At 52.1% G+C, this 11,706-nt stretch overlaps 3 protein-coding genes across 3 annotated transcripts; 1 reads left to right on the plus strand and 2 right to left on the minus strand.

The window, feature by feature from the left end:
- Positions 1–8,140: 8,140 nt before the first annotated feature.
- On the minus strand, positions 8,141–8,535 carry Z517_09325 (uncharacterized protein; the record flags this gene model as incomplete). Its single annotated transcript, XM_013425235.1, has 2 exons — positions 8,141–8,445; positions 8,478–8,535. 2 exons carry the CDS (start codon positions 8,533–8,535, stop codon positions 8,141–8,143), a joined length of 363 nt encoding a protein of 120 aa, XP_013280689.1.
- A 287-nt stretch (positions 8,536–8,822) lies between these two features.
- On the plus strand, positions 8,823–9,855 carry Z517_09326 (S-adenosylmethionine synthase; the record flags this gene model as incomplete). The annotated part of the gene is made up of 3 exons (XM_013425236.1): positions 8,823–9,045; positions 9,114–9,279; positions 9,546–9,855. 3 exons carry the CDS (start codon positions 8,823–8,825, stop codon positions 9,853–9,855), a joined length of 699 nt encoding a protein of 232 aa, XP_013280690.1.
- Positions 9,856–11,424: 1,569 nt separating this feature from the next.
- Z517_09327 (uncharacterized protein) lies at positions 11,425–11,706 on the minus strand (the record flags this gene model as incomplete). The annotated part of the gene is made up of 1 exon (XM_013425237.1): positions 11,425–11,706. One exon carries the CDS (start codon positions 11,704–11,706, stop codon positions 11,425–11,427), a length of 282 nt encoding a protein of 93 aa, XP_013280691.1.

An 11,706-nucleotide genomic window follows, 5' to 3' on the forward strand; every position in this document is an offset into this window, starting at 1 on the left:
GTATTGACGCCGCGATGAGTCATTGACCGGAGGGGCGACCTGCGGAAGCTTGAATTCAGACGTTCAATGTTTTGGGCACACTGAAATCGGTCGAGCGATGCGGCCAAAAGCGAACTGATGCCCGGAACTTGATCTCCGATGTCCAACACGGGATCCGCCAGATCTGGTTGAAGCTGTCTGGCCGAGGTGGCGGACTCTATGCAAAGATGGAGTCGTTCGTGAGAGTATAACACGTATAGAGCGTCCTCACTCCGAGTGGTGGATCTTTCAATGTTTTGTATAGTTGATTGCTCGGCGGGCCGCCACGTGTGAGTACGTACGGTTTGTTTGAGAAACTGGGGAGATATTGGAGAAGGACGCCGAGTTGGTCTGCGATCTGGGCGAGGTACCGGTGTTGATCTCAGCATGCGGTGTAGAATGTGTAAAGGTATTCTGTGCTCTGCAGGCCGAGAGATAGTAAGCAGGCGACACTTGCGGCGACGGATAGTGGGTTGAGGTCTGCTCGCTGGCTTCGACGCGTGACGTTATTGCAGGAATCAACGGGACATATCACAGAGTGTGCGCACAGGCGAGTTGAGGGCCTTTTTGTCGGTCGCGCAGGGCGGCTGGAGGGCGCAGTTGGGTCAACGTTGTTCCGTCCCGACAAGAGTTCCTTATTATGCAAACGTTCCCTTTGCTACTTCGCGTCTGGAGGGTGGTAGCGTAGTTATGACCTGTGAGCAAGCCTTCCAATTGGGCCATTGTTCTGTGAGCGACTTCTTTGCAGCTCGCTCGGTGGCCAAAATGCTGGTTGTAACACACAAACGATGCTCAATGTTGCTGGAGTGGCCCCCGGCTTTTGACCGCCATTTATCAAGACGAGATGACTGCAAACGCCAGACGACCAGGCAGTGACCGCAGGGGATCTCGAACAGCGCCAAAAACACTGTACACAACCCAAATCCCCACCAAACTCCCAATCACGATTATGGGTGAGAGGGTGCACCAAGCTCAGCTGCGCAGTGCCCTCAACTGCCGAGAGGTATAAGGTACGAAAGCACGGAAAATACCCCGGCCCTCGGCTTGCAGGCGACGCTGCGTCAACCCCGACGTATTGTTCAAGCCTTTCTTGACTGCCAACGATGACTCTAACGAGCACTACAGGCGACGGTCGATCGGTCCCTCCCTGCCCTTATCGAGCAACCTCCCCACGTCCACTCTGGCGGTTCGAATGAGAAGACATCGGCAAGACGGAAGAAGGCCATCCGTCAACAGTACCTCGCACCACAAGAAGAGAAAGAGGGGGTCGCCCGTAGTCTACGCTGTGCAGACAATGGCTTTCCCCTGCTGGTTAAAGCGTCACGAAGGTTGGACCCAGTCATCGGGTAGCATCGCAGGCTTGTTACAATGCTGTATTGTCGTCTGGATGATCTCTGACGGAAAAATATGGAGAGAGAAAAGCGGCGTCTCGATACCGCAAATATGTCAATCAGATGGCAGGGAAGACCATCAATTACGTCCAATGTACACTCGATCCATCGTATTCCCGAGACAGAAGGGTCCAGACGCCCGGGCCTTTGATGGGATCTGGAAAGGGAGGCTTCCTCGCGAGGTTTCCTGGACTGTGCGGAATGATCAGTCCGGGCAACATCCAGAGATGATATCAGGGCAAGACTCTAAACGAGAGTTCCCCCATGGGAAGAAATATTTGGGATAGTTTCTGTAGATCCTCGCTATCGTACGGAGCTGAAAGAATTCACCTGTCGACTTGAGTGATCCAGGGGATCACGGTCCATTGACCCTTAACTCAACCTCGTAATTTCTGACGAACATGAATTCCAACAGAGTCCATATTCTCATGTCTCAGTAACGCTTCCATCTCATTCCGGGGATCAATGGATGAGAAGCACCGCCCAGATCAGGTTCGCGGGATATGGCCAGACCGGCGACTCGAGGCAATTCCTACCCCCTGCATCCTCCATCTTCTCGTGGAGCTCAGCATCCGGCTCAAATGCCGTACCCTCCGCCGCATGCGACCCCTCCGCCGCAAATGACTTGTGTTACCAACCTGCTATCAGCTCCCCTACCAAAGCAGCCAGTCCAGAAGGATGAAGCAGTCCATTCGGTCCCGTCATCATTCAGTCCTAGACATTCAATATGTCTATCGAGAAGGGACTCGATGTTGGACCTTTCATGCATAGTAATTTGACTGCCGTCTGCGTTAGGAGTGCTTGCTCAGTGGCCATTTCTCCCACTGGTTCTGCTCCTCAACAGCGCCTGACTTTAACCCATCTCGCAGTTGTGGTGACAGAACTCTTTCGAGTAACTGCAAGTCTGGATATTCTCGATGGCGCCCAGCGCCTTGAGTAATTGTAAGTCTGGTTGTCGGCGGCGTCCAGCGCCTTGAGTAACCATAGGTTGGTGTTGATGGCGTCCAGCGCCCCAAGGGACTTCAAGTCTGGATGCTCTTCAACGGCATCCAGCCGAGAGACGGGCTATCGAAGAAGTATTTGATTTCGGGTTCCAGCCACCAGTACCATTCGTACTTGTCCAACAGCTCGTGTTTGTAGAAGAATCCCGAGTAGAAGCGACACATGTGATGGTAGCTCTCCATGCCACCATACATGATTGCGAGGTCTCCTTGTTTGTGAATTCCCCTCTTTTGCAACTTCATGTCGACACCTTCATACGAATCCCAATACTTCTCCTCGATCACCCTGAGATGTCGCCAGCGCCCGAGCGGCCAATGGTGTGGCAGAGTAGGAAGCGATCTGCGGATCTCCACATTCCATCAACCCAGATATTTCTAGAAGGCTTATGGTCAAATACAGGCGAATGGACTCGGGCAGTAAGAGTTGTAAGATCATGCGGGCTTCGACTTGTATTTGGAAAGAATGCACTCGAGTGACTTGAGCCACACGTTCGACGTGAGGTGGTCGACGTCTGCGAATTATCTTTTTCGTCTTTCGAGAAGAGACTCGATGGTGAACCTTCCATGCATGGTAATCTGACTGTCGTCTGCGTTAGTGCTGGGGAGTGCTTGCTCAGCCTCCCACTGGCTCTGCTCCTCGACAGCGCCTAATTCTGACCTATCTCGCAGTGGTGACAGAACTCTTTCAACTCTTTCAAGTATCTCTAAGTCTGGATGCTCCTCAACGGCGTCCAGCGCCTTGAGTGACTATAAGTTGGTGTTTGGTGGCGTCCAGCGCCCCAAGGACTTCAAGTCCAGATGCTCTTCAACGGCGTCCAGCGCCTTGAGTAACCATAGATTGATTGTCGATGACGTCCAGCGCCACGACGGACTGAAAATCTGGATACTCCTCAACGGCGTCCAGCGCCTTGAGTAACTATAGGTTTAATTGTCGATGGCGTCCAGCGCCTCGAGTAATAAGTCTGGGTGTCGGCGGCGTCCAGCGCCCCAAGGGACTTCAAGACCGGATGCTCTTCAACGGCATCCAGCCGAGGAGGGGGGGAGGTCGGTGTCGACACCTTCATACAGGTCCCAGTGCTTTTCCTCGGTAGCGTATGGATCATGAGCCGGTTTTCCCTGGTCAGGTATATAGCCATCAGAAATTTCAAGAATGCGACTGAATCGCTTCCTACTCTGCGATGACATTGGCCGCTCGGGCATTGGCGACAAGATCTCGGGGTGATCTTTCGAACGAATGTCGCCAGATGTCTTTGGTCGTTCCTTTAACCCAGACGAGTAAGAACCGAAGGACAGTGGTCTAAAATTAAACGAAGGTAATTCCCACTGAGAGTGAGCCTGTTGAACGCCACGGAATGCTGGTTGGTAGTTTTCGTCACAATGCGGATCTCCATATTCCGCACGACGCCGACACAATGCTCTTCGTGCCACCGACTCCTTGGTCTGAAACTGTGTTACTTTTCTCTTTCGGTGTGCCAGCGGCCTAAGGTGACTTAGGCCTGTCTACCTCGGGGTTATCCCGACTAGCGTTTCGACTCCCTTTTCTTGAGGCGGCGTAGGAGGGTGCTTCTCCTCCATAAGTAGCACGATCCTTTCATGAGGTTCACCTCAGCTTCCTGCTCTTTTGTGATACCAGATATGGAAGGTTTGTGGTCAAATACAGACGAATGGACTCGGGTAGCAAGAGTCGTAAGATGACGCGGGCTCCGACTTGTATTTGGAAAGAATGCACTCGAGTGACTTGAGCCACACGTTCGACGTAAGGTGGTCGACGTCTGAGAATTGTCTTTTTCGTCTTTCGATCCTCGATCGAGGTAGTTCAGCTTAGAAGGAGGAGGTCTCTCAATCACCTAGTGGTTACTCCGTTGGCATGGTCGGCTCGGCACAGGTTAGGGTCTGAACCCCTACAATTGTGAGACGATATCGTGAATGAAGTCCCAGGATAACACAGGAGCCCAAGTTTGCCTTGAAAAGGTGGAAAAGGAAATCGGGACAGCCTGTTCATGATAGATTGGCAGGGGCGAGTCTTTTCCAGAGCAGGAGCAACTCTCAAAAAGGGCCCTTGACCTCAGATGTAAGCACGAGTCAAGAGTGTCCGTTGTGGCTTGCTGTTGACCACTTATCGTGTGGCTGTGCAGTCCCGCGTCAAGATCGCCTGGTTGGTTTGAACCTTTGGCTGATGACTTTGTTCAGCCCTGCGGAGGCAAATTAAAGATGCCCTGAGAAGGCCTCGTCAGTCGTGAGAAACAAAGGGACATGAAGTTGGCGGTCAGAATTGCCGTGTCATTCATTGTCATGGGTCCCGTGTCGCAGAACCTTTTCGGCCGTCTGATACAATACTCATAACCCATATATAGAGCAGAGGCGAAGATTTCCGTGCGCCTGAGTGGAGGTAGGGGTCAAGCAAATCTGACCAGGACGGCTCATCTGTCTGGAGGTAGACTTTAGAAGATGTCTGTAATTATAGCTCAACAGCTGCGTAGCTTTACTAGCGAGGATGATGTATCATTCATTCCACAGTTCCACAGATCTACTTTCTGTGTACAGTCTGCTTGACCGCCGCATGGACCCAGTGTGACGGCGCTGAAGAAGTGAGGGATGCAGTTGATAGCGATACGTTGTGCTTCGGGTTCTCTTGGCCCTAATGCATTCATCCTCTGGTCAGTATTGTCCAAGTCTGTTTCTGATACCTCGTAGCTTGTAACCAAAGAGTGATCGTATACTTCTGGCTTAACTATCACCAACACGGCTCGAACAAGTGCGTCCAGACCAGGCCGAGCGGAGGAACAAGAACAGCCAGCACTCGTACTCGGATCTGTCGTAGCGCTGTAGAAGAGATTCGTGTCGGGGTACGGCACAACCTTTGACGTTTGGCATTTGGCATTCTTGTTTTTGTCTGGGGATGCTAGTATTCGAAGGTCTGGGCCGACACTCTGCTTCGCTTTCCATGGGGCCGGAAACGCCGTTGAGACTTCAACGCCAACGGAAAGAGACTCGACTGATGATGACGACGACGAATCCGGCACCGATGACGACTGACAGGTCTCAGTCATTTCCAGCAACTTCCAGTGAGCAAGGCGTTGGGGCGTCTCTTCTGGACGGACTCAGAACCTGGGGTAACCCCTACGAGACGAGGAAAACGAAGACCACCCTTGATGCTTTCACAGGATAAAGGTTATCCTGGTACGTCTGGTAGATGTCCTCAAGAAAGGAGTGGTATAACCGCTGCCTCCTCCTGGATTGAACTTCAGGCTTCCAGGTTCTCTTTCAGATTCGCGTAGATGACTCAAGACTCAGACGCGGTGGTCTGAGTTGCCTTGCAAACCGCTTTGTGCTTTTTCCGGCAATGGTCCATCTCAACTGAGAGTAAATCTGGAAGCTGTGGAGCCCTCAGGGAAAGGTTCTCTGACCTCCGTGTCAAATTCAGCAATGGACTTTGGGGCTCGAGTACCTCCTTGTGCTCCCGAGTCCTGGGTCGATGGAAACGGCGCCAACCCGATGGTCTTTGTGCCACCGAGTCCTCGGTCGATGGAGTGGGAGGTCTCCTGGAGCTTTATCGTTCCGCCCGACGCCGACACAATGCTCTTCGTGCCACCGACTCCTTGGTCTGAAACTGTGTCCTGTTGATGTTCGAGAATAGAATCTCACGCGTGGAAGTGAGAAAACAATGAGTAAACCATAGAAGATTATAAAAGGTCGGTCTTTCATGAGTTCTGAAAGTTTCTCCTGTCGATATTCTAGACAAAGGAAGAGGAAACCGAGCCGGTTACCGGCAGGTAGATCGATGGCCAATACGAGGGCTATAGATACTCGGCGGATAACGGACAACGAAGTCAACGGTCAGGGTATCTATTGACGCTGGCGAACGCTAATTGCGTGTCGACAGAGGCGGAGTACATCCGCTGGTATAATGTGACGAAAGAGGCCGTTGACCGTTAACCGAGTACTTGAGCTAGTTCCAGCGTGAACCCGGACGCAAACAGGTTCCAACGACGGAGATCCAGGGGGATAACCAAGCGGCGTTGTGAAGTCGCTGTGCCGACCAGAGGGTGGATAAGTACTTGAGGAAGCTGAACGATGTCAAGTTCCAGTACCATTAGAACAGTGAAAAGGTGGAAGACTCAGGTGGCCAGTCTTTTCATCTGAGACTAGCGTCAAACGGCCAGGAGGTATGATGCCGTCACCACATGGACATGATAGCTTTTGTCCCTTGTCGACGGAGAGCGGTACTCGTCGTTAGGTCGGTCAGATACTCGCATTCAGTCTTGTGAGACCACGTCCTGCCACGCTCGACGAGCACTGGAGGTACCTGTTTCCAGACGCGCATCTCGGCTTCCGTGGCGCGGATCTGACACAAAGCCAGCGTTGTTTGTCAGTGCCCTCAGAAACGAGACGATGCGAAACATCAGGGTGTCGTGAAGTATCAATACCGCCGTGTCCAGTACGACTGTTCGGTTTGATAGATCGAGTCGAAGAGAAGGACACAAAGAATAAGATATGCACGGTTCGCGTACCGCACTTGACCCTTCTTTTCAAACACGTATGACAATCCGCACTGCGCCTGGGAACATCAACCACGTTGTTGAAGAAAAAGTCGACAGTATCTGCATCTCGTCCATTGATGCCCCAAACGGGAGGACCATACTTTGTTGTATCCCTGCGAGGATTTGTGGGTTCCTGTCACCGCCACCACTAGGAGATGCTCATGCCCATTTCAGCGTCAAACGGTAGACATATTGACATAGGGACGATCATTCGCAGGCTTGGAGGGAACGGGGGATCTCAGCCCCAACTAGCAGCTCCAGTGCCCAACCCGCGATGCGGTAACGCAAAGCTGCCCACTGCGCGTCAAGATAGCGTTTATTGTCCATGTGAGCGTATTCTCGAGATTTGCATCCTCGAAGATCACGGCTGGACTCTTGCCTCCAAGCTCCAAGGTGACGCGTTTCAAGTTGCTTTGTGCGGCAGCCTCTTGAATCTTTCTGCTTGTGACGACTGTGAGCCGAAACTGACCCTGCGAATCCTCGTTTCAATCTGCGATGTGGTGTCGATAACCCGCACACGGACACTGTACCCAGCCGGAACCTCGCAGTTGTGAGCCGCAGCCATGGTGGTGTCCCGTTACCGGAATGGTTGTATCCTGTGAAAGAGGTGGGTTGAGAATGGTGTTGGAAAGATTGATTTGGATTTAGCACCAACACTTTCCTTGTGACCACACTGTTAACTAATACATATCGTTCCGGCTCACAGGGTGACAATCTCCGTGTCGATGAGGGTAGGGTACACGAAGGATTGGAATGAGGGCCAGTCGGCGCCATCGGCGACTGGACAAACCAGTTCGGTGTATGAAGACTTCGGTGCGACTGTGATCTTGAGGCCTGACTCCAGCACGTGAATGTATTCGTCGTGAATTCGGATCCCGGTTGAAGGTATACAGCAAAGTTGAAGGGTGTTTTTGAGACGGAGTTGACCTGTCCACCCGCTCGTAGTACATTTTTGCAATCGGTGGAAACGATGTCCACGCGACTATACAAGAAAGTCGTGGACCTGGAAGCAATCTTCGGTCACTATTGCTGTCCCCAATCAACGAAGTGCGCGGTGGATTAACTATCGTCTGTGGAGGCTCCGAGACAATGTCCTTCTTCTGAGGACGTTGTGGTTCTGGTCTAGAGGATTCCAGAGCTGATGGAGGTCTTCGTCTTGGAGCGGCTCCATGGCCTTCCCGCTTACGTTCTATTTGGGGAGGGCGCACGGGTGGACGATCTCTCTCATGCGCAGGAGATCGATCGTATGGAGTTCTCCTGTCGTGCTCTCGACAGCACCCTCGCTCGTTACGGGTGCCATGGCCTGAGCCATCCAGCCGTTCATACCTCCAGGCATGTCGCTCGTAATCGTCAAAGCCAGGATCCGAACGGTCTGGTCGGTCTGGTCGGTCCAACCCTCGTGAATCATTGAACCCCAATCATCGTCCCAGCGGACGGATATGAACGTAACGAAGACTTCCCAGTAGGCAGGATACCAATCGGAGTCTTCCCGATCTATGATTATGAGACTCAAAGCGGGTTCACACCCATCGACCTAAAGACCCGTTTGCTGAACCATTGTATTCTTTCTCTGAATGTCGCCATGAGTTAGCTTTGGCCGTTCAAGGCGCAAGCAGGACAGGAGATTCTGCTCATAGAAATCTGGTTTGGAATTGTCTCGGTAATAAAGTTCATCGATAGTCCTCCAATTGTGTACGAGGGCTTAGATGAAGGCATGCTCGTTGACGAATGGTCCGTCTATTGTAGGATTGGGCTCCATCGAATCGAACAAGAAGTAGGGGATTGGACCACGTTCTAAGCTACCATAGAACGACGGTTCTGGGGGCCTCAATTCCCGTAGTTGATCTATTATACTCCGAAGTTGTTTCGTTATGGCGCTTTCGTCCGAGGCTTGTATTTGGCCATCGCTAGCGCAGTCCACGCATAATCTTTCGCCGCCGGATATTCTGGAGCCCTTGATACAGAAGATCGCTAACGAATTTGTATCTGGGGCCGCTGCTGGAGAGGTAGCCGCGGCGGGATTGAATGCCATTCGCGAGATTTGTGTGGTGGCTGTCCTCGAGTCGACGGTAGCGGTGACGGTCGCGTTTGCAGGTAAGTCTATGCGGGTAGGAGGCGACGCAGTGTAGAAGTGTGACGACTCTAAGAGCTAGTTTGTCAAGTTTGCCTTCAAGGCTGGCCCTTCTTCCGACATGGGCTCCGGAGATTTACAGAAGGAGAAAACGCTGGACTTGTTGGGCAGACCTTTGCGCATGTAGAAATGCTCGGCATCGGAAAGGATGGTTCGGTAGACAATGAGCTCAAGACCAAGACTGTGTTCAAAGCGTAGTAGGTGACTCGCTGGATAAGTGGTAGGCCACATGTAGACCACATGGAAAGTGCTCCAACGACCTCCAATGCCGATAGAGGTGTTGCCGATGGTGTGTTGTCATGCGGTCCATGTGTTGTGAACGAAGCCACGATCACGAGGTTTGTTCGGTGGCTGGCAGGAACCCTCAGCAATGAGCCTTTTTGCTGTGTCCTGGGGAGTGCTTTGAATGCCGAACTCCACAGAAGCTGTCCGTTGTTGTGAGAGGAGACGCTGGTCTCACCAGCCGCAAGATCATTGTGGATACTTATTGCGGCTGGGGTGCTCACGGTGGTGGTGCCTTTTCCGGCAAGGACTATAGCAAGATCGATCGCTCGGCCGCTTATCTGGCCCGCTGGATCGCGAAATCGCTCGTCGCCGCAGGACTCGCTCGTAGTCTCTTAGTCCAACTCTTATATGCCATCGGTGTTACTAAGCCACTCTCGCTCTTCATCGAGATTTACGGCACCAGCACCAGAACTAGTGCCGAGCTAGTCGACATTATCAACAAGAACTTCCACCTAAGACCCGGCGTCATTGTCAGGAACTCAACCTGACCAACCCCATTTACTTCAAGACCGGCAAAAACGGTCATTCACCGATCAGACTTTCACCTGGGAACAGCCCAAGCCTCTGACCTCAGCAACGGCAATTTTCCGCTCCATGCAGACTTGTCATCAATGATGTCCACTTCGAAAGAAGCGCTGAATCGAGTGTCATGGCACTCCACCTCGCCGAAGGCCATTTGGGTAGCTCCGAAAACATTTTGCCATGGTCGTGTGGCGGAGCAGCCTTGGATAAGACAACGCACTGGTGGTGTCGAGGCCCACGCTTGGCGACATGTCCATCAGTGAAAACTGGCAGCCTCTCGGGGCACCTTTAACGTCACACTGATGACGAAAGGTATGTCCTTCAAATTACGCAAGTCTTTGGTCAGCGTCGCCACCAAGGGAATTGAAGAGAGATCTTGGGGCCTCCCTAGAGTAGACGTCGAGCAGACGGAGCCAAACATACAGTTTCTGAATGTACTTCTTCGTCATCAAGTGATTGGCGTTGGTTTCGATGAGACTGAGGAGACATTCGACAGTCTTCTCTCAGTTCGCACTCATCCTGGTTCTGACAAAACCGACAAAGACAACGAAGCTGACACGTTGGTGACACGTTGGTGACTTGACGGTGAGGGTCTTGGTAGTTTGAACGTTGTTGTGTTCGACATCATCTGTGTCACATCTTCATTCTTAAACATTGCCGCCTGTGAGGTGACTTTCCTCACCTGTTTCCGCGAAACGTGAGCTTGTATTCTCCATCGAGCTCTTCCACACCAGTGAACCTCCCCTGGAAGCTCGGCAAAGTCCTGACAGTCGATTCGTCGTCCAGTTTCTTGAGGGGATAGAAGGACTTTTGCTAGGCAAGCTAAGCAAGCATGGTAGAGGATCGTTGCCAGGCCGGTGGGGTCGACATGTATTCGCTCTGAGCTTTCCTCTGTGTTGATTCGTCGTACATACATACTGGCAGCTTCCATGCAATCCTGGCAAATAACTGCGTAGATTCGGACGAGTTCGCTCCTGAGCGTTCAATCATTGCATCGAGCAGGAGCTCGTCGCCGTTAGAGAGCGCAGACGTATTCGTCACGGAATCCACTGGGTCAAATCGAGCAGCATCGAGGCTATTGGTAAAGAGCCACAAAGGAGGCCATCAAATAAGCTACTGTACGTACTATTCAACCGCACAAGCTTTTCGGTGTGAAGAGTGGCAGAATCATCGTGTGCCAGAAGTGGTGCGGTTGCGACAAGTAAATTGAGAGCCCCCCCCCAGACCATTGTTGACTGCATACACCGAAGTGGCTAAAAGGGTTGGCGCGAACAGAAGCATCATCGTTTTATGTGGTGAACGAATGACGAAACAGCAATTTTGAGACCAGCTTTGACGTCCCAGGGTGGTACCCAGCCTACCATCGGACTCTCAATATCAGTCTATCGAAATTGGAGGTGATGAATTTGCGAGGGAAGCAGAGAGACTATAGAATGACAGGTTGTCAGATCCCGACAGAACCAGCATCTACCGGCCACCGTCTCAGTCATTGCGGGGGAGATGGCTTGTCCAATTCTTAGTGTCTGGTTCTTCTTTCAATGAACAATGTGACGGGCGCTGTGGTAGCTCGGGCTTTGAACCGCCGCCTCGTCCGCGTGCTCTTGAGGACTTGAACCTGCCCGAGATAGAAACAAGGGCAATGGTGGTGGTGTGGGCACGTGGGTAGTGGCTAAGAGGAAGCCCAGTAGCGGATCGGTCACATAATGCATGATAACGTTGTCTACTAAAGAAACGAACATTAGGTTGGCATGGGTGGCGAGCGACCGAGTTGAACGACTGAGATCGGTAGAGCCATACTGCCAGTAGGGCTTGTGCAT

This window comes from Fonsecaea pedrosoi (genome assembly GCF_000835455.1).
Source record: "Fonsecaea pedrosoi CBS 271.37 unplaced genomic scaffold supercont1.6, whole genome shotgun sequence".
Lineage (NCBI taxonomy): Eukaryota > Fungi > Ascomycota > Eurotiomycetes > Chaetothyriales > Herpotrichiellaceae > Fonsecaea > Fonsecaea pedrosoi.